Raw genomic sequence first — 22,273 nt, forward strand, 5'->3', positions numbered from 1 at the left:
AAGCCCACTATAGTGGCCTTGTTGAAAGATCATGAGAACTTGTTTAGGGAACTAAATTTACTCATGGGAATGGTGATCAATTTAAGAGACATTTCTGGAGCTGAACTGGAGAATTAGGTGAAAAACTGAATATGGGGCTTGAGGAAATAATAAAAAGATGAAGGTTTCTTTCTTAGTAACAGACTATACCAATAATTAAGATAGAAAACAAAAACAGATTCAGGGGACATTAGTTCAGTTTTAGACAAGCCGTGGTATTTCAGGACTTGAAGGAAATCGAGAGGCCACGTGCAGCCATCTCATTTTACAGATGGGAAAGTCAAGGCCCCAAGAGATGAATGAGGTGATACCTTTGATGTCTCAGTTTAAATCAGAAGCAGGACTTTACACATTCTAGACTCGAAGTTCATCTTTCCTCCGCACACAGAGTGTCTGCTCTGACACGGGCTTCCTTTGGTTCCAAGGGAGCGTGTGATGGATGGTGTCCTCCCCAGGCTGCTGCTGTGTGTGAGTGAAGGGGGCCTGCACAGCTCCTCAGGAGACGGGCTACCATGCCCTGTCTCTTGCTCTCTGAATTGCAGGTGTGCCCCTTCTCCTCTTTGTAGCCTTTTCAACTTAAGCTGCTAGGAGGGCCTGTAAATGGAAGTGGTTTGTAGACATCGGCAATTTCATGCCTGCAGTTCAACATAATCCGGTCAGAATTATAGGAGTTCAAAGGAAAGACTGGGGCTGCAGATGGAGATTTGTGAGTCAAGGACCATTTCCTGAAACACTCTAAGGAATTATGAATATATAACTATATAACTAAGGAATTTCAACTTTATTTTATTAGAGTTTCTCAACCCCAGCTATACATAAGAGTCTGTAGGTCTTTGGGGGAGGACTGAAGTGTGTATGTGCGTGTGTATGTTTTTCTTTTTTTTAAGATTTTATTACTTTATTTGACAGCACAAATGGGGGGAGCTTCCGGCAGAGGTAGAGGGAGAAGCTGGCTCCCTGCGGGTCTCGATCCCAGGACCCTGGGATCATGACCTGAGCGGAAGGCAGACGCTTAACCAAACTGAGCCACCCAGGTGCCCCTGAAGTATATTTTTTTTAAAGTTCCAGAGGTTTCATATGCACAGATAAGAATGCTCTAAGCAATGAGAAGCTATAGAAGGATTTGAAGCAAGAAAGTGAGATAATCAAATGTTTGTTTTAAAAGGTAATTCTAGGGACACTTGGGTGGCTCAGTTGGTTAAGCGTCTGCCTTCAGCTCAGGTCCTGACTTCAGGGATCGAGTCCCACATTGGGCTCCTTGCTCAGTGGGGAGCCTGCTTCTCCCTCTCCTTCTGCCTGCCACTCCCCCTGCTTGTGCTCACTCTCTGTCCCTCTGACAAATAAATACATAAAATATTAAAATAAATAAATAAATGGTAATTTCTGGGGCTCCTGGGTGGCTCAGTCAGTTGGGCATCAGACTCTTGATCTCTGCTCAAGTCTTGATCTCAGGGTCATGAGTTCAGGCCCCATGTTGGGCTCCACGCTGGGGTGGAGCCTACTTAAAAAATAAAATAAAATAAAGGTAATTCTAGCTTAAATGGGTGGAGAGAGAAACTTGCAGTAGTCTAGGCAAGAGTTGATAATTTTTAATGACAATATAATATTGCATCGAGTTAATTTTCTATAATCTCTATCGTGCAACATGTGTTTCTGGGTGTGTGTGTGTGTGTGTGTGTGTGTAAAAATTCACTGTCATCTCCAAAAAGTGCATGTTTTTGGGGTTTTTTTGTTCTTGATACTCTTTTTAATTATTTCACTAGGACAGATTCCCAGCAGTAATTCTATTGAGTCAAAGGAAATGAGTAGTTTTGGCTCTTGATTATGTATTATCATAATGGTTATAATCAATTTACAGTGTTACTCTCCATGTGGTGGGCCAAATATGAACTTTGGAATCATTTGTAAAGTTCAAAAAAAAATTACTGGGATTTTGATTAGAATAATTTTATTTTGAAGTTATCAGAATAATGTTTATATCATGTTTATGCTATTTTACATGATTTAACTGAATATTTAATAACTAAATTTATCTTTAACAGATTGATGAACTCCCAGAGGGAGCTGTGAAGCCCCCAGCAAACAAGTATCCTATCTTCTTTTTTGGCACCCATGAAACGTAAGTCAACAAAACAACTTAAAGCTTCAGCAGCTCTAATTTGGATCTACTAGACTACAATGTTTATACCTGATCTATGACATTTTATATGTTATTAAAAGGATCACAATTATATAAAATTACCAAGCTTAATAATGTATTTTTCTTAATGTGAAGATTTTTCACTCATTTTGCTTTTGAATGTTATTTCTGTGTAAATGTTGGACATCACCCAGAATCTCCTTTAGGACACAAAAGGGTAGTCTCCTTACCACTCCCAGTAATTTCTTTTGTTGCTCTTATATATTTCCTTTCTAGAGAAACTTCATCCATTTATATTTCATACAACAAAGTTATGTTGTCTCAGGTTCTTTTCAATTTGTTGAACCCTGAAGCAAACATACCAACTTAATAAGGTTTTAAAATTGTATTGGTTAGAGTACAGGCTAAACTACTGAATAACGGAACCTGAAAATACAGTGTCTCAAATAATATAGAAAATTCTCTCTTTCTTTTGAAACAATCCAGAGATAGGCAGGTAGATCAAGGTGGGTAGACTACTCTGCTCTAGGGACCCAGGTTCCTTCTGTCACATTGTCCTGCCATTCCCAGGAGTGTTGCTCTTGTCTGCTTACTTACAAACAAACAAACAAAACGGGGCTCAGCAGCATCTGTGCATCTTCCAGGTAGAGGGAAAGGGGGAAAGAAAGAGAAAACATGAAGAGCGGGTAACTTCTTTGTACGGAAATAACAAGGGAGTTGCATATATCACTTACACTCGCACTCATTGCAGTGGCAAGAACTCAGTCATTTGGCCACATGTTGCTGTCAGGAATTGGGAAACATATCCTCTAGCTGGGCAACTCTTAATGGGGAAACAATTGGAAGGAGTAATCCATTAATTAAAGAAAGAAGATAGTAGATGCTAGGAGACGGTTGGCAGTCTTGACACAGTAAAAATGTGTATGGTCAATCAGAGCAAGGACATAAATGGAATAGGAATTGCATGTGTGGGGGTGCCTGGGTGGCTCAGTCATTAAGCGTCTGCCTTTGGCTCAAGTCATGATTCCAGGGTCCTGGGATCGAGCCCCACATCGGGCTCTTTGCTCTGCGGGAAGCCTGCTTCTCCCTCTCCCACTTCCCCTGCTTGTGTTCCCTCTCTCGCTGTCTTTCTCTCTCTCTCTGTCAAATAAATAAATAAAATCTTAAAAAAAAAAAAAAAAGGAATTGCATGTGTGGGGGATAGCTACAAACTGTCATGAAATTTTACAACTCTTCAAATATAGGATCCTCCCTTGTGTTCATTTGAAAGAGTAGAGCCAGGTGTGAACTTTTTCTTAGCTTGCAGTCTCTGCCAGTCTGACATCTTCTTCATTTTTATCTGGAAAGAGCTAGCCACAGGGCGCCTGGGTGGTTCAGTTGGTTGAGTGTCCACCTCTTGATTTCAGCTTAGGTCGTGATCTCAGGGTCATGAGATCGAGCCCTGCATTGGGCTCCGTGCTCACCGCGGAGCCTGCTAGAGAGTCTCTTTCCATCTCCCTCTGTCCCTCCCCCAACTCATGTTCTCTCTCTTTCTAAATAAAAATAAATAAAATCTTTAAAAAAAATAAAAAAAGAGAGAGCTAGCCAGGAGACAGAAGGCCCTTAAGACATATTTATTTCTTGGCTTCATGTGAGAAATAATTGTTTCTTTCAGAAAGTTGGTTTTATTTTCTTTTGTTGTTATCTGGTAGACACTGTGTACATACTATGCACCATGTGTTCCTCCATAGAGATCGCTAGAAAGCTTGGACATGTTTTATCTGTAACAAGTGCAAAGGGCTTTGTGATACATAAGTTTCTATTTGCCCCATTCCTGTCTCCAGTTTACATCTATACCATTATTGTGCTTTTTGTCTAGGACCTATTTCCAAATGATTGGATTGTATTCCTGGAACCTGGCAGGATTTAATAAACAAGATTATCACATTTCCAGTATATAGGACAAATCAACCATTTACTAACATTATGTGGTCACTTTTATTTACTGACTAAACATTTTCTAGGCATTCCTTAAAGCGCTACATAACTAAAGAGCTTCCACCTGGTGTATTGCTGGTGCATGTAACAGGATCATTCCAGCGAACAGTGTGAAGGGTTTCATAGCTGTTTTTACAGCATCCTTAATGGAAGCCAGTGGCATTATTCCAAGGCTCAATTCAGGAAACCCAGTTCTACCACGGAGCAGTATAATGTCGTCCATATGTGGGTTTTTTGCTGGTTTGATCATCCAAAGGTAGATTTTGAAACATCTAGAGGAAAATGAATTTCACAAAACCTGCCATAAGTTTGTTTCAGCAGAGCATTTCTTAGGTATTGGGTGTCCCTGAACCTGAGACTGTATGCCTGGGCAGGTACCTAGAGTTCAGCCTCTCTGTGGAGGCAGAGATCATGTAGGGGCTCCTTACTCCTGTGGACACAGTGCTTAGCACAGTGCCTGGCCAGTGGTAAGTGTTTAAAATAATAACTGTTGGATGAATTAAAATTAAATTAAATTAAAATGAAATAAATGAAAGGGAGAAAAAATATATGAAAGGTGAGGAACTTAGCAAGAAAGCTGTGTGCAGGTCAGCCAGAGGAGCACCCCCATGCAGACTAGAGTTTTCCTCAGAACATCGACTTGAATTTACTCTAATGCCCAGACAGATAGGTCATTGGAGCCCCCAAATTCTTCTGCTCCATATTACCACCCCAGCGGTTTTAGCCTGGACACTTTTCAAGCCAGCCTTGGCCAGGAGAAAAAAAAATAATATCCTTAGAGCATGGAGCTTTGAACAATTTTATTTCCTGGCCTACACTTTAAGATTTGTGAAACATGCAGGAAAGTTAACCAATTGGGAGGAAATTTGGTTTGAGGAAATATCTTTCTATAATCTAGGAAAGAACAAGGTTGTGTATCAAAAATACGTTGTTTTAGAACAGTACCTTCAGGGCTCTTGTTTCTGGCAGCGGCTGCCATGGCCATTTGAACCATTAACCCTGCCTCAGTAAGTACAGGCAAGCTCTGGCTAGCAGCAGTAACTGGTGGGAACCTCAGCAGCTTAGCCCATAGTTAATTCCTACACGCAGAGTCCAATGCTGGAGAAAGGTCAAAAACCATAGTCTAATACCGCGTGACAAACTTTTCGAAAAGTAAAATGGACATACCCAAAGTCCATTTCTTTCTCATGTTCCATTTGTCATGCAAGACAGTGACATGCCTTTGATTAAAATGTCCAGTAACCTAATAAATTATGTCTGGATTCAATGAGAGAATCATGTTGACCAAGCAATTAAAGGTCAAGGGAGTTTTGGTGGTTGGGCTCAGAAAGCTTCCGCAGGTATTTTTATCAACTTGAAGTTTTTGATCAGCTAGGCAATGAGGAATCAGTACTAAGACCCAGTCAGAAAATGGAATTTAAATATATATGTGTGTGTGTGTATATATATAAATACATATGTATAAAAATATATATATTTTGGTGGGAAGCGAAGTTTATTGAGCAATAGCATCAAGCGATAGTACAAAGCTCCTGAAGAGGGAGGGGACCCGAGAGGGTTGCCCAGAAAATGGAATTTATGAAGATTAACAGTAAACTGTTACCTCACAGTCCCAGAGCTTTTATATCTCCAGCTCAGACCTTTCCCCTGAGTTCCAGAATTACCTCTCCAACTGCCTGCTTGACCTCCTCACTTGGATGTCAAACCAGGGTTTCAAACTTAACATCTCAAACTGAGCTTTTCACCTTCAAGTCTGGTTCTCTCAAAAATCTTTCAATTCAGTAAGTGCCACCTCTGTTCTTCTCATTTCTCAGCCTGACACCTTGGAGACAGCCTCACCTCCTTCCTTTCTCCCACACGCCATCTCCAGCCCATTGACAGTCACGTCGGCTCTTTCTTGAGCGTGAATTCAGAATCCAGCAGCCCCTCACCCACTGCACCGCGCACACCCTGGCCCGAGTCACCACCATCCCTGTGGTGGGCTGATTTGTCTCCCTGCTTCTACCCTGGTGCCTACTTCCTCAGTCTGTTTCCAGCACAGCAGCTAGAAGGATCCTGTTAAACACAGATTGTCACTTCTCTTCTCAAGCCTTTCATGGTTGCCCGTCTGTCTCTGAGCCTCAGTAGCGACCTTCAAGGCCCCACATAATCTGCACCTCCCGGTCCCCTCTCTGACCTTCTCTCATCCTGCTCTCGCTCCAGGCACGCTGGCCTCTTCGTTTCTTCAACACGGCAGGCACCCCACCTCGGGGCCTGTTGTACTCGCTCTTCCCTGGGTCTGCTGCCCTCTCCCCCCGGAGACTGTGTGGTCTGCTTCCTCACCGCCTGTGCTGTTTGATGCTCCCCTCTCAGGGAGGCCTTCCATGATCAGTAGATCTTAAATAACCAGATCCACCCCTTCGCTGCTTTATTTATGTTAGCACACAGTACTGTGTTTTTTCTTCTCTGTCTTTGTCCAAACCCTACTCGCACTCCTAGAATGTGTGCTCCATGAGGGTAGAGACAGTCGTCCGTGGGTTCCCTACAGAATTCGCAACACCTCAGCAGTGCCTGACACGTTATAGATGTTCAGTCAGATTTGTCAGATGGAAGGGTCTGTGACTCTTAGTTTGAAATGTGAGCTTCTTGGGTGTCAGCCAGGGTGTGGGCCTCTACCATCTCCTTCACCAGGTTAGTATGTTATAGGTGGTAATGCTGAAGAGACTCTAGTTTGAATGCTCAGATCTTTTAGCCAGTCCCAGGATTTACTCGAACTCATTTCCTTTTTCTGGTTATGATTAAATTAGGATAAAGTTTAAATTGCATAACATTCTATTTGCTATATCTGATTTTTTTCTTATTTGTGCCTCATTAATCACTAATATGATTTTTTAATTTATAGAAATAATAGTGAATAAATATACTAATGTGATAGAGTTAAAATCACTTTTGTAATCCAGTGTTTATATTTTTACTGTAAATCTCACAAAACCTTACCAATGGAAGGTTAACATAAGTAAGTCTTAGTTTAAGATGATGATTTAAGTGGTCAACGTTTGGACATCTTTAACACTATGTGTGTAACTAAAAGTCAGTTTTAAAACAAAGAAATAAATTGGTAATTTAAAAGTAAGTACCGCAGTCTAGAGTTGCTGGCTTACATAGCCAGCTGTCCAGTTTTCCTGCCTAGACGCATATGTATAAACCTTTTTAAAGATTTTATTAGAGAGCAAGCGAGAGTACAAGCGGGGAGTGTCAGAGAGAGAGAGAGAGGGAGAGGAAGAAGCAGACTCCCCGCTGACTGCATGAGCCCAGCGGGGCTCCATCCCCGGACCCTGAGATCACGACTTGAGCCAAAGTCAGACGTTTCACCGACTGAGCCACCCAGGCGCTCCATATATATGTAAACTATTTTATGATATGTGCCCAACTCGGAGGGTTTATATATACTTTCAGTTTGTTTACTAAAATATGCTGTGATACTTTAGTTGATATTGATATTAAAAATAGCTTATATTTGAAGGTCAAAGTGTCAATTCTATTTCTAATATATCTCTGCAGTGCATTTTTAGGTCCGAAAGACCTTTTTCCATATAAGGAATACAAAGACAAGTTTGGAAAGTCAAACAAACGGAAAGGATTTAATGAAGGATTGTGGGAAATAGAGAATAACCCGGGAGTGAAGTTTACTGGGTACCAGGTAATGGTTTGCTTCATTGTTAGATCTCAATTCTTTGGTTTTTAACTCTCTTTGGGGTCTTTCTTACATGTCCTTTGTACTAGTAGTTACCCTCCATCTATTTGAAATCAGAATTCTTTTTAACTCCAGTAACATTTTGGATTAAATGTAATTCTGTTACTCAAGAGGGTTCAAATCAAGTGGTCACTGGAAAATTGAAGTTGACAGTCCTTTATTTTGAAAATTTTAAGAGTAAGCTGAACCCTTTCAGATTAAAATAGAATGATTCTTTTCACAGTCTGTATTCTTTGCTATGTTTTTCAAAAATGTAATTAGCCAATATCTTGCTATTTCCTAGGCAATTCAGCAGCAGAGCTCCTCAGAAACTGAGGGAGAAGGTGGGAATACTGCAGATGCAAGCAGTGAGGAGGAAGGGGATAGAGTAGAAGAAGATGGAAAAGGCAAAAGAAAGAATGAAAAAGCGGGCTCAAAACGGAAAAAGTCCTACACTTCAAAGGTGACTGAGAACCTTTTCCATTGTTATTAATGTTATGTGCATGTTCATTAAGGTTTTAGATTATTCTTAATTCATTCCTTGGGCGCACAGAAGTATCCTAGCTCTGTGGACCTCTGCCTCTAGAGACCGTAAGATAGCCAAGGGGAATAGGACAGGTAACCTTAGATGTGAGGGCATCTTCAGAGCTGATCTGGCACTGAAAATACCACTTCTCAGTTGGAGAAGGACTGTTCTTTCATCAAGGGTACAAGAGTAGGTATGCCTCCTACAAGAACCTCCAAATGAGCTCTGAAGAATTTAGGAATATAGGAGACTCAGTACCATTCAGGACAAGTCTATGTAAATAGATGTACTCTTAATCTGTCTTTCTGCTTTAAAGACTGTGCGAATAATAAATATAAATTATGAGGGGGCTCTGAAGGCAATGAGTGGGAAGAGCATGTGGTTCAGATAGGGTGGCCAGGCTTTTCTGAAGAGGCAAAGTTTATACCGAGGGCTGAAGAAAGAGCAGAGGAGGAGGGCTGGGTGGGGCAGAGCAGCCAAGATCCGAGGCAGAAAGGGTCTGGCATGTCCTGAATTGAAAGAAGACAAGCATTGTTGGGGATCATGACCAAAAGGGAGAGGCAGACAAAGGCTCAGTGATGGAGACTTGGGTGCCACATTAAGGAATTTGGATTTATTCCCAGTGTGATGGTAATTTATTGAAGGCTTTAAACAGAGGAGTGACATGATCCTAGATTTACACATTGAAAGTCTAGGTTTTTCATACAGTAATTCAGACATGCAGTTGAACAGACTATGAGATTGTGAAAATTGTTCACCTTTAGAAAGATAGGCAAGATAAATAGATCTTTGAAGACCAGAGATTGGTACAGGTTTCACTATAATTGGTCTGTCACATGATTGAATACTTGGATAAATTACTTCCCTTTAGATTCTGGTATTTAGTGGCTGGACAGACTTAGGCAACTCCTTAAAAACCAAGCACCAGGAGTTGATTGGATTATCCGCATTTTATTTTACGATCTATAAAATCCACCCAACTAGCACACAGGTGAAATTGTATGATTACACATTACTTCCTGTGCACCCAATGAAAAACACGGTATCTGCCTTGGATGGGGATAAAGTTTGCAAATCACAACAAAATAATTGGAATTTTCGTCGTCAGACTGTATCTTCCAATGCATTTTTTTAAGCTGAATTTTTTTTTTAGTATTTTGGATTTCATTTAAATACCCAATTCAGTTGATATTTTTAATTTATGATTTCCTGCTGAGCTGTATGATGTGTTGTACCCTTCTCAATTACCTGAGCTTCCTGAGGTATCTGAGGCATTTGATCGTGTGGATGTGCAGCTTTTCAACGTCAGTATTTCCTCGCTTGTTGTGAAGACCAGAAGTCAGGGGGCTCAGACCTGATGTGGATATATAATTTAAAGCAGTGAAGGGGTAAAGACAAACTTTACTTACTAAGGTTTATCTATTTTAGATTAAGGGATCATCTTTTTTTTTCTTCTTTTCCTTCAAGATCACAACTTCCATGATCGCTTAAGAACCATGATTTTTAAATTTCTTTGACTTTTTACTGTTTTATTTATTGTCAAGACAAATTATGCACAAACACAAAAACTTTGGAAACGCATAAATGATTTTTTTTTTAAAAGGTTCCATTTATTTATTTGACAGAGAGAGAGATAGCGAGAGCAGGAACACAAGTAGGGGGAGTGGGAGAGGGAGAAGCAGGCCTCCCACTGAGCAGGGAGCCCGATGCGGGGCTCGATCCCAGGACCCCGGGATCATGACCTGAGCCGAAGGCAGACGCTTAACAACTGAGCCACCCAGGCGCCCCATGCATAAATGATTTTTAATTTTTAATATTGACTGAGAAACTTAGCACAGTGGTTCTCAAACTTACATACGCATCAGAGAGCTTGTTAAAACACACATCGCTAAGCCTCACCACCTGAATTTCTGTTTGAGTAGGCCTTGGGTGTGGGGTCCGAGAATTAAATTGTCAGGTAAGGTTGATGCTGTTGATCTGGGAACCACATGTAGAGAAGCACTTTCCTGACATAATCTCCTTTCTCCTTGGCTTCCCAAATGTTTCCTTTTTGTTGAATATGGTGATCTTTCTTTACACCTATTTCTTAAGGTTGAATAATCTTCCTTTGCCACTGAAAACCAATGGTTCACAAACTTTTGACTACATCTCAGTCAAAAAGCAGATTTGAAGGAATTTATGTGTATATCTCTTTGGCAGTAAGTGTATGGATGATTCATATCTGAGCCATAACAGATACTGGAAAATTACAGGTCAGAATATTTTGCACGCACGTTACTTACCGTATAAAGTAGGGCAAACCAGAGAGCCTCACAACACAGTAAACTGGTGATGATGCTAAACCACTAGTCATCTTAGTTAAAAAAAACAAAGGTGGCAACAATTAGACACACAACCAATTCAAGACTACAGTGCTGAAACAGATGGAGGGTCCTTTTCCAGAATTACAAGAATTGTCGTGATCTTGAGTTTGCAGCACAGTAAGAGCTTTGCGGGGTAACCAGATCTCGGTGGGCAGCCAGATTTCTTTAAGTACTGAATGTGACTCTTGAGCAGAACTTCAGTAGTGCCCTAATTCTGGTCCACGTGCCAGACTATGGTACTTACAGATACGTCACTGTGGGGTTGCTCGTTAGGATCCTTGGTGAGCATTGTGAACTTTAGGGAGTTGTGTATTATTACCTCTAAGAACTGTAGGCCAGAGACTATTATTTGAGAATTACTACATAAAGCATTTACTACATTTCAATAATTATACTGTATTTACTAGAAAAACAAAAAGTAGTGTGCTTTTTGTATTGTCATACTTGATGTTAGCTTTAACTGTAGACATTCCACATTTGGATGATTAAATCTCTGCTTTTCCATCCTGTAAAAAGTAAAGATGACCTCATTTTTTAAACTGACATTTTGAGCTTGGTTGGTGGTTTCAGTTAAGTAAAACAGAAGCAATGTAATTACATGCTCTGTCACATAGCTAGAAGATATTTTCTCTTTGCAAGTTGTATTTAAAATATTGATTGTCTGAGGAAGCTCCAATTTGCTAATTCATTTCTGGAAGACCAAAAGTGACATGGCTAAATCAGTTTTGCCTCAGCTCTTATTTGCCATGTGCTTAAAGATTCTTAAAATTCCTGAGAGGACATGTTAGTGAAATGGTACATTTTACTTTCTTTTTTAAAGGTACACAGCAGGGCCGGCTTTTGATCATTTTAATGCTGTTCTGCAAAACAACTCTGGCTGTAAACTAGAACTCTGTTTTCATCTTCCCTAGAGTTCATCTTGATTTCAAAGGCAAGGTGATAAGAAAAAAGGGCTGGTTCCCTCGGGCCCTTCAAAAACCATCCGTAATTTAAAAGATTAAAGTTCGTTTCTGTCACATGGTGATATAAATGTTGTCTGCTCTTAACCAAAGAGCTTCAACAGGTACCTTAACATGAATATTCATCTGTTATCTTAGATAATTCACCTCACTCTCTGGACCTGAGTTTCTACCGTGAGATGCTGGGGAGGCCTTGTAGCTCTGTAGCCTCCTAAGGTGGTGCCGTGCTGTCCACCCAGCTCTCATTCCCCCGTTGGCAGTGCTCTGGGGACATGACTCTTTCTTTTCTGCTTTTAACATTGTGCTGCTGGAAAGAACGAACAGGTCATCGAGTACACCTGTACCTCCTTTTCCAGCTGGTTACACTGAGGCCCAGTGAGGTGGCTCGGTCTGTCCCAGGTCACCTGGCCCAGCCTCCGCACACCGCCCCGTTGTACTGGTCTGTCCTCGGCGAGCCCCATGACTGGACGTAGGTCAACCACTTCTGCGTTTCTTACTTACACTTGTGCATTGGAGTTGTACTCTTGACTATAATTTTTAACTTGTCCGAACGTTTAGAAATCCTCTAAACAGTCCCGGAAATCTCCAGGAGATGAAGATGACAAGGACTGCAAAGAAGAGGAAAACAAAAGCAGCTCTGAGGGCGGAGACGCTGGCAACGACACACGGAACACGACTTCAGACTTGCAGAAGACCAGTGAAGGGGTAAGGACGGCGTGCGGTCACACTCACCTTCTAACCTGGAAGCCGTGGCACTTCCGAGCCCGCGCCAGTAAACCCTGTCCCAGCACACGGAGGGAGGCTCGCAGCCTCATGGGAGGGCCCACACGGCGCCCGGGTGAATGATCGGCTGCCCAGGGTCCGAGAACGCAAGAGAAACGGGGGGCAGTGCACCTGCCTCTCAGTTTGGACTCTAGCAACGGGTCTCTTCTTTTTTATTTTTTTTTTATTATTATGTTATGTTAATCACCATACATTACATCATTAGTTTTTGATGTAGTGTTCCATGATTCATTGCGTATAACACCCAGTGCTCCATTCAATAGGTGCCCTCTTGAATACCCATCACCGGGCTAACCCATCCCCCCACCCCCCTCCCCTGGCCTCTTCTTTTTTAAACGGACTGCAACAACTTGACAGTCTTTTAAAAAGGAAGGTGTGAAATACTGAAATTATGAAATGCCATCTCAAAATTTTACAGTTGTATTTCTTTTATTATAAGATGGCACGTTCAAAGTAGGGGATTTCATACTGCGGCTTCTTTCCTAGAAGCAGTTTGTACTTTAATGTACCCACGGGGACTTTAAACATTTAGGTATTCCAACAATACGTGAAGACTGGTATTTAAAGTACAGAAGGGGAAGACTTGTCCACTTGGAATTTTGTTAACTCTATTTTAAAGTGTAGTGGACATACAGTATTGTATGACTTTCTGGTGCACAACAGTGAGTCCGTATCTATAGACATTACTAAATGTTCACTGTGATAGTCTGGTTCCAGTCCATCATCATACACAGTTACTCCGATATTATTGTCTCTATTCCCTATGCTGGACTTTGCATCCCTGTGACTGACTTGTATACCTGGAAGTTTGTACCTCTCAGTCCTCTTCACCTAGTTCACCCACCTCGCCCACTCCTCAACCCCTCCCTCTGGTGGTAACCAAAGTCTGTCTCCTATATCTGGGACTCTGTGTTTTGTTTTGTTTTGTTTGTTTTGGTTTGGTTTTTAGATTCCACGTACAAATGAAATCATATGGTATTTGTCTTTCTGTTTGACTTGTTTCACTTACCATAATACCGTCTAGGTCCATTCATGTTGTCACAGATGGTGAGATCTCATTCTTTTTTACAGCTGAGTAATATTCTATTGTACATATACACCACATCTTTATTCATTCATCTATCAATGGATACTTGGGCTGCTTCCATACCTTGGCTGTTGTAAATAATGCAGTGAACATAGGGATGCATGTATCTCTTTAAATTGGTGTTTTCATTTTCTTCAGATAAATACCCAGAAGTGGAATTGCCACTATTTCTAACTTTTTAAGGGCCCTCCATACTATTTTCCACAGTGGCTGCACCAGTTTATAAACATTCCCACCAACAGTGCACAACAGTTTCCTTTTTTCCACATCCTTGCCAACACTTGTTACTTCTTACCTTTTTGATTCTAGCCATTCTGACAGGTCCGCAGTGATATCTCACTGTGGTTTTGATACGCATTTCCCTGATGATGAGAGGTGCTGAGCATTTTTTTCATGCGTCTGTTGGCCATCTGGATGTCTTTGATCTTAACTTTTGTTAACCTCTGTTAACTTAAAAGTGTTCTTGAAGGCACATTTTGCCCCTGGGCATTTTCTGTTAGTCTTTTCTCTATGAAGACTAATTGGATAGTGGCAAATCATTTTGAAACAGTAATCCACGAAATACATTATTATTATTCTTCTTTGAGATTCTGGTTTCAGCTGAGTGCTTGACTATTCTTGTCAGTACTGTTTACCTCTCAACTCCTCCTTCATGCACTTATCCAAAATTACTCCCCATTTATGATTCTGATTGTTCCCTTATCCCTCTTAGCCACTCAGCTTTACTCTGTCCTCTACGTGTCGTTCTTCTCTTGACCTCTTTCCAGTAAAGAGTCCTCTATCGTTACCTTTGCTGGTAGTCCTCCTGGGAACAGTCCTGTTAACAGTCACCAAAGGCTTGAGTACCTGACTCGTTTGATTTTCTTTTTATCCCACCTGCTGTCTTCATGCCAGCTGGCTTCAATGTGCATACAGCAAAACTCTCACAACTTGTCTCCCTTTATGACTCCCTTCTGTCTGCCTTTCTGTGACAGAGGAAGAGGTGGTCTACACCCGTACTGCTCAGAGTATGATCTGTGGGCAAGTAGCATCAGTATCACCTGCAAGCTTGTTAGAGATGTAGAATCCTAGGCCTGACTGCAGGCCTCCGAATCACAGTCATTTTAATTAACCCCCCCTCCCCCAGGTCACTCATATGCATATTAAAGTCTGAGAAGCATTATTCTGCACCTTTCTGTTACCAGGGTCCAGAATATCGTCTCCTCCTCCTTCCTCCAAGGCCTCACCCAGTCAGTGGTCACCTGTCATCCTCTACCTTTATCTTCTTTTCCCTCTGCCTAGAAATAGTGTCAGGCCTCCCTTCCCCCCACATATCCCACTCTTTTCACTTTTCTCTTCATCTCTAAACTTTCTGAAAGAGTTCTCTTTCCTCCAGTGTCCATTCCCTCACCTCCTCATGCCTTCCTCCATTGCACTCTCGTTGCTTCTTCACCATTTCACAGAAGCTGCTCTTGTAAAGGTCCGTGGCGATCCTCTTATTGCCAAATCCAGGGTTGTCTTTAGTCTTTATTTTACCTGTGCAGCATTTAATGCCACTAGCCACCTTCTCTCCTGACTTTGCCTCCAGGTCACCAGTCTCTTCTGCTTCTGCATCCAGTTCCTTCTCAGTCTCTTTCTAGAGCTCCTTCCTTCCATCTGTCTTGGCATACTACTATTCTGAAAGCTTTCCCTGTGTCCATCTTATCCACTCTCATGGTTTCAACTATTAATATATTACTGATGACTTCCAACTCTGTATCTCCTGCATTGTAGACCCATTTTTCTAATGGTTAATGAAACCATTTCAACTCAGATACCTTGAACGCACTTGAGAAAAGAGTTGCTGTTGGAAGTAAGCAACAGCTGCAGACTCGGAGTGAAGGCTAACATCTTTACTGTGTGCCGCGTACTGTGCTAAATGCTGTCTGTGCATTGTCTCATTTAATCCCCACGCAACTCCCAAGACACAGGTGGAGGTGTTCTCTCCATTTTGTACCTGGGGAAACTGCGGCTGGAAAGATTGGCCCAGGGTCACATAGCTGGTAAGAGCCTGAATGTAAAGCAGGAGCCTGAGAGCCATTCATGTATTCATTCAGTCATTCTTTAAGGTGAAGTATAGTTGACACACAATGTTGTGTTAGTTTCGAGTGTACAACATAGTGATTTGACAAGTCTGTACTTACGCTGTGCTCACCACACGTGTACCCACTGCCTGTCACTACACAGCACTATTACAACACCATTCACTACATTCCCTGCTGTGCCTTGTCCCGTGACTTATTCATCCCATGCCTGGAAGCCTGGACCTCCCACTCCCTTCACCCATTTTGCCCGTCCCCTGACTCCCCTCCCTTCCGGCAACCATCAGTTTGTTCTCCGTATTTATGGGTCTGATTCTGTTTAGATTCCACATATAAGTGAAATCAATGGTATTTGTCTGACTTAATTCACTTAGCATAAAACTCACTAGATCCATCCATGTTGTCACAGATGGCAAGATCTCATTCTTTTTATGGCGTAATATTCCATTGTGTGTCTGTGTGTGTGTGTAATATCTTCTTTATCTATTCATCTATCAGGATGGACGCTGAGTTTGCTTCCACAGCTTGGCTAATATAAATAATGCTGCAGTATACACAAGAGTGCATATATCTTTTTTTTTTTTAAGATTTATTTAGTTTAGAGAGAGAGCACATGCGAGTGGTGGAGGGGGGTGTGCAGAAGGAGAGGGTGAGAGAGAATCTTCAAACAGACTCTCCCTGCCCAGTGCAGAGCCTGCTGTGGGGCTCAGTACCAGGACCTGAGATCATGACCTGAGTCGAAATCAGGAGTTGGCCACTTAACCGACTGAGCCACCCAGACGCCCCCATATATCTTTTTGAATTAGTGTTTTCATTTTCTCTGGGTAAATACGCAGTAGTGGAATTACTGTATCATATGGTAGTTCTACTGTTAATTTTTTGAGGAACCTCCATACTGTTTTCCACAAGGGCTGCACCAATTTACATTCCCACCAACAGTGCACGAGGGTTCCTTTTTCTCCACATTTTCGCCAACACCTGTTTTTTCTTGTCCTTTTGATATTGGCCATTCTGACCAGTCTGAGGTTATCTTATTGTGGTTTTGATTTGCATTTCCCTGATGACTAGTGATATTGAACATTTTTTCATGTTCAGGTCCTCTGCCCATTTTTTAATAGGAGTATTTGGTTTTTTTGGTTGAGTTGTAAGCGTTCTGTATACATGTCGGATATTAACCCCTTATCACATATATCATTTGCAGATATCTTCTCCCATCCCATAGGTTGCCTTCTTATTTTAATGAGGTGTCAATAGTTTATTTTTGCTTTTGTTTCCTTTCCCTAAGGAGACACATCTAGAAAAATGTTGCTAAACCTGATGTCCAAGATGACTGCCTGTGTTTTCTTTTAGGAGTTTTATGGTTTCAGGTCTCACATTTAGGTCTTTAATCCATTTTGAGTTTATTTTTGTGTATAGTATAAGAATGTGGTCCACTTTCATTCTTTTGCATGTAGCTGTTTTCCAGCAACATTTATTAAGACTGTCTTTTCCCCCATTGTATATTCATGCCTCCTTTGTCAAAGATTAATTGACTATGTAACTATGGGTTGATTTTGGGCTTTCTATTCTGTTCCATTGGTGTGTGTGTGTGTGTGTGTGTGTGTATCTTTTTGTGCCAGTACCATACTTTGATTAATGTAGCTTTGTAGTATATCTTGAAGTCTGGGATTGTGATACCTCCAGCTTTGTTCTTCTTAAGATTGCTTTGGCTATTCAGGATCTTTTGTGGTTCCATACACATGTTAATATTTATTTGTTCTAGTTCTGTGAAGAATGCTTTGGTATTTGATAGGGATTGCCTTGCATCTGTGGATTGCTCTGGATAGTGTGGACATTTTGAGAATATTTGTTCTTCCAATCTGTGAGCATGAAATATCTTTCCATTGGTGTCATCTTCAATTTCTTTCATCAGTGATTTATTGTTTTCAGAGTATAGGTCTGTCACGAACTTGGTTAGGTTTATTCCTAGGTATTCTTTTTTATTCTTTCTGGTGTAATTATAAATGGGATTGTTTTCTAAATTTCTTTTTGCTACTTCATCATTAGTATGTAGAAACAACGGATTTCTGTATATTAATTTTGTATCTTACAACTTCACTGAATTCATTTATTCTAACAGTTTTTTGGTGGAATCTTTAGGGTTTTCTATCTGTTATATCATGTCATCTGCAGATAGTGACCGATTTACTTCTTCCTTACCAGTTTGGATGCCTTTTTTTTCTTGTCCAATTGCTATGGCTAGGACATCAGTACTACATTGAGTAAAAATGGTGAGAATGGACATCCTTGTCTTATTCCTGATCTTAGAGGAACAGCTCTCAGTTTTTCACCATTGGGTATTAATGAGCTGTGGGTTTTTCATATATGGTCTTTATTATATTGAGGTATATTCTCTCTAGACCCACTCTGTTGAAAGTCAGATCCTTTTATTTTTAACCCATTTTTTTTTTAAGATTTTATTTATTTGAGACAAAGACAGAGCATGAGCAGGGGGAGAGTCAGAGGGAGAGGGAGAAGCAGACTCCCCGCCAAGGCGGGAGCCTGACATGGGGCTTGATCCCAGGACCTGGAGATCATGACCTGACGAAGGCAGACATTTAACCACCCAGGCACCCCTTTAACCCATTTTTAACAATATATTTGTCATATACAAAAGAATATATATGTAATATAAATATAAAATAATAAACGTATTCTAAAGAATATCATTGACCCTACCACTCAACCCAAAAACTAAAACAGAACAATAACTTGCATCTAATTACATATTCTTCCCTTGTCCCATCTTCTTTCTACCCAGAGATAATCACTAGTGTATTACTTTGTTTCCTTTTCAAAATTTTAGTTCATATCTAACATACAGGTATATAATTAAATAATATATTGTTTAATTTTGTTCATTTTTGAGCTTTTTAAACAGCAGTGACATTCACTTACTAGTTTGCTTCCAGGAGTCCCTCACATGGTTGTGCACAGAGTAGCTTGTTAACTCTCCACTGCTATGTAAGACTCAGCCTTATGAATACACCACGCTTGATTCAGTCTCCTCTGGATGGGCATGTCGGTTGTTTCCAGCTTTTTGCAATTATGAACTGCATTGCTGTGAACATCCTCCTATTCACCTCTCCGTGCACATATGCAAGAGGTTCTTTAGGGTATGTACACGAGAACTGGCCATGCCAGCTCATAAGCTCATGGTTTCTAATTTCGTAAGAGAATGCTGAAGGACATCCCTAAGTATCTGGGCCAGTTCGCACTCCCACCGTCAGCATACAGGTTTCCTGTGACTGACGTGTCATTGTCAGACTTTTTGCCTGTAATCATGAGTGTAAATTATAGTCTTAATTGCATTTCTTTGATTAATAGTGAGGTTGAACTTCTTTTCACATGTTTATCTACTACCCATGTTTCTTCTGGGCATCTTCTTGATTTTGTATTTTTGCCCATTCTCCTATTGGATTATTTTTGGTTACTGATTTGTAGGACTCCTTTACATATTCTGGATTCTAACTAGTATGGTTGGTCATGTGCATTGTACATATCTTCTCCACATTTGTAGCTTGCCTGATTTTTTTATACCTTTTGGTGAACAGACTTTTCTGTTGTAATCAAATGTCTCAAACTTTTCTCATGGTTAGCATTTTTTTTTGATTATGTTATGTTAATCACCATACATTACATCATTAGTTTTTGATGTAGTGTTCCATGATTCATTATTTGCGTATAACACCCAGTGCTCCATGCAGAACGTGCCCTCTTTAATACCCATCACCAGGCTAACCCATCCTCCCACCCTATGGTTAGCATTCTTCTGTCTTGTTTAAGAAACCTATCCCTTTCCCAAGATCGGAAAGATACTCTCCTGCATTTCCTTTTAAATTTGTAAAGTTTTGTTTTTAACATTTAATCCATCTGGAATTGATTTTGGGGTATAATATGTGGTAGGATCCTGTTGCCTTTTTACCCACAGCATAACCATGGGAATGAGCACCATTTATTAAATTGTCCCTCTTTTCCTCTCTGACCTGCAGTGTCATCTGTCACAGCCATGGCTCGCTCTCTGGGTTCTCTGTTAATGTTCCTTTGGTCAGTACCATACTTGTATTAGTTACAGCAGCGTATAATGAGTCCCTATGCCTCGTAGGGCTAGTAGACAAATCTTAAACTTCTTTTCAGATACTTAATAGCCATGGTCCAAGATAGAAAGTCAAGAGGGGCTTTTTTTCTTGATGGGAGAATTTACAGCCCATGTGCTGGTAAGAATGATTCACATGAGGGATGATCACAAAATGATAATGTAGGAAAGAATTGCCAAAGCAGTGCTCTTCAGAAGACAAGGAGGCATAATATCTAGGGCACATCTGGAAGGGTTCCCTTGGTTCACCCGCTGAAGTGGGAGGGAAGGCAGGTAAGTGGGTAGTTAGGGTGAGAGCTTGGAAAAGTTCTCATCTGATTGCTTCTGTTTTCTTAGGAAGCGAGGTCAGCATTTGAGAGTGATAATGGGAAGAAGTGTTGGAAGTTTAGGGAGAGAGGAAATGGGGCAAAGTAGTCAGAAGAAGAGAAGAGTGAGTAGACTTGGGAAATGAAGTGGGATGCCAGGCAGCAGTGAGGGCTCCCTTGCGGTTCGTGGTCATGATTTAAAGTGAGGACGGTTGTCGGGCTGGGTGTGTGACCCTCTCCGGGCGTATTCAACTGTGCAACTACAGAAAGTCCGGGAATTGAATGTAACTAGAAGTGGGGTTTGCCCGGAGTACAGGGAAGGGGGATAGAGGCAGGAAATGGATTTGGTGCAAGGAAGGGAGCAGTTACAGTGATGGATCATTGAACCCAAAATATGTTTGGAAGGAGCAAAAAAAAGGCATGAGGAAAGGAGTGGGTCAGAGGATTTTGAGTATCAAAGAATTACTGGAGGTGGCATCCTAGCTAAAGAGAGATAGCTGGAGACAAGTGGTGATGGCAGAGCGGGATGTTTCATCCGATGATGGCAGAGTTGTGGTGGTTGCTGCTGTCCCGCGGGTGGTGCGGGTACTCGAGTGGGACGTTTCACTGGGTGAGCACCGTCCATGGCACAGTTCCCCTGACGCCTGCCCGTCAAATACCAGACAGCCCCCAAGTTCTTATGACAGCCAAAAATGCTTCCATAACTTTGCCCCCAAAACAGTGACTTAAAACCATGTTTGCAAATGCACTTGTCCCCCCTCATCTGCAGGAGGTACAGTCCCAGACCCCCCAGTAGATGCCTGAAACTGTGGGCAGTACGAACCCCGTTTATACTCTGTTTTCACCTGTATGTACGCACCTATGATACAGCTTAAGGGGTAAGTCAGGCACCGTAAGAGCTTAACAACAACAGCTCATAATAAAATAGAACAACTGTAACAGTATTCTGTAACAGAAGTTAAGTGAAGGTGACCTCTCTCAGAATACCTCAGTGTGCTGTGATTGAGGAAGGGCAGTGACAGAATGCCTCTGAAGTGAGGGGAATGATGAAGCCCCTGTGACGTAGGCTACTGTCGACCTTCCGAGGGAGGAAAGTCAGAAGGAAGGTCGTCTGCTTCCTGATCACAGTTGACCAAAGAAAGTGAAACCGCAGATCTGTGGGGGATTCCTGTACTCCCAGGGGTTGAGAAACACTTGCCTAAGAACTAGCCATGGGGGATGAGTGACTGAGGTAGGGTGGAGGACAAGATCTCTGGAGGAGAGAAAATCAAGGCACTGAGAGGTCAGAGTTTTGGAACGACAACCTACATGGAGAGACTTCCCAATGGTTATGATATTGAATGACAGTGTAACCCAGGGGGTCCGGAGGTGACTGCAGGCAAGAGGGGTGGAGGTTCACAGTACTGAGGTTCAAAGCTGGGAGGATTGGGTGGTCGGGCGAGAGCACAGAAGAGAGGAGGAACAGCTTAGAAACAGTGGTGACGATCAGGAAGGACACCTTCCCCACCTCTGGGCCGGTCATACAAGAGCCGTGGCAGAGAAAGAGCTACCACGTGAGGGCTGCAGGAGAAGCAACAGCACAATCCCCAGGGAGAACCAGGTTTCCGTTAGAACAAATTAGGGGGCAGAATATCCGAGAAATGCAAGTTGGGAATATGGGAGATTTACTAGTGGCTGACTGATTTCCAATGGGCCTAGTGGAGGAGATCAAGGAATCTGGGTGGGCGCAGGAGAGTTTAAGAGATGAGGTCAAAAACTAACATGGTCAGAGCTGACTGGGGATGAGAGTCTAGGAAGTGACAGGTGCTCAGGAGCCCATCTGTGGTAACTGCAATAAGTAAAAGGCCATGAGGATAAAAGGTTTGATAGTCTCGAGGCAGATGGTGTTGAGGTTATAAGTATTGGTGAAGGAAGGAGAGAAGAGGTTCTTACAAGGAACCCACCGAGTTCTGGGGTCCCCTTTACTTCCAGAGGCTCTCTGACAACATCTTCACTCCTGACAGTTCGAAGCATGAAGCAGAAAAAGGCAGGCTCCAGAACACTTGGCGCTTCCCTTCTTGATTCACGGGGCTCTGAAGTAGAGGTTACTAACCTTTAGGACAGGAGCACCGTGCACTGACTGGCTTGGGTCTGCTGTATCATTTACTGCCATGAACAAATTACCTCCAGACATAGTGGCTTAAGATT

The 22,273-nt window shown here is 41.8% G+C and overlaps 1 protein-coding gene across 1 annotated transcript in view; it reads left to right on the top strand.

Moving 5' to 3' along the window:
* HDGFL3 (HDGF like 3) overlaps positions 1 to 22,273 on the top strand; it is a 79,561-nt gene that overhangs the window by 48,748 nt on the left and 8,540 nt on the right. The window contains exons 2-5 of the mRNA XM_036067135.2: positions 2,082 to 2,158; positions 7,697 to 7,835; positions 8,173 to 8,331; positions 12,275 to 12,421. Coding sequence (XP_035923028.1) covers positions 2,082 to 2,158; positions 7,697 to 7,835; positions 8,173 to 8,331; positions 12,275 to 12,421 — 522 coding nt within the window. The remainder of the gene's footprint in view (positions 1 to 2,081; positions 2,159 to 7,696; positions 7,836 to 8,172; positions 8,332 to 12,274; positions 12,422 to 22,273) is intronic.

Source organism: Halichoerus grypus, chromosome 8 (assembly GCF_964656455.1).
Source record: "Halichoerus grypus chromosome 8, mHalGry1.hap1.1, whole genome shotgun sequence".
Classification (NCBI taxonomy): Eukaryota; Metazoa; Chordata; class Mammalia; order Carnivora; family Phocidae; genus Halichoerus; species Halichoerus grypus.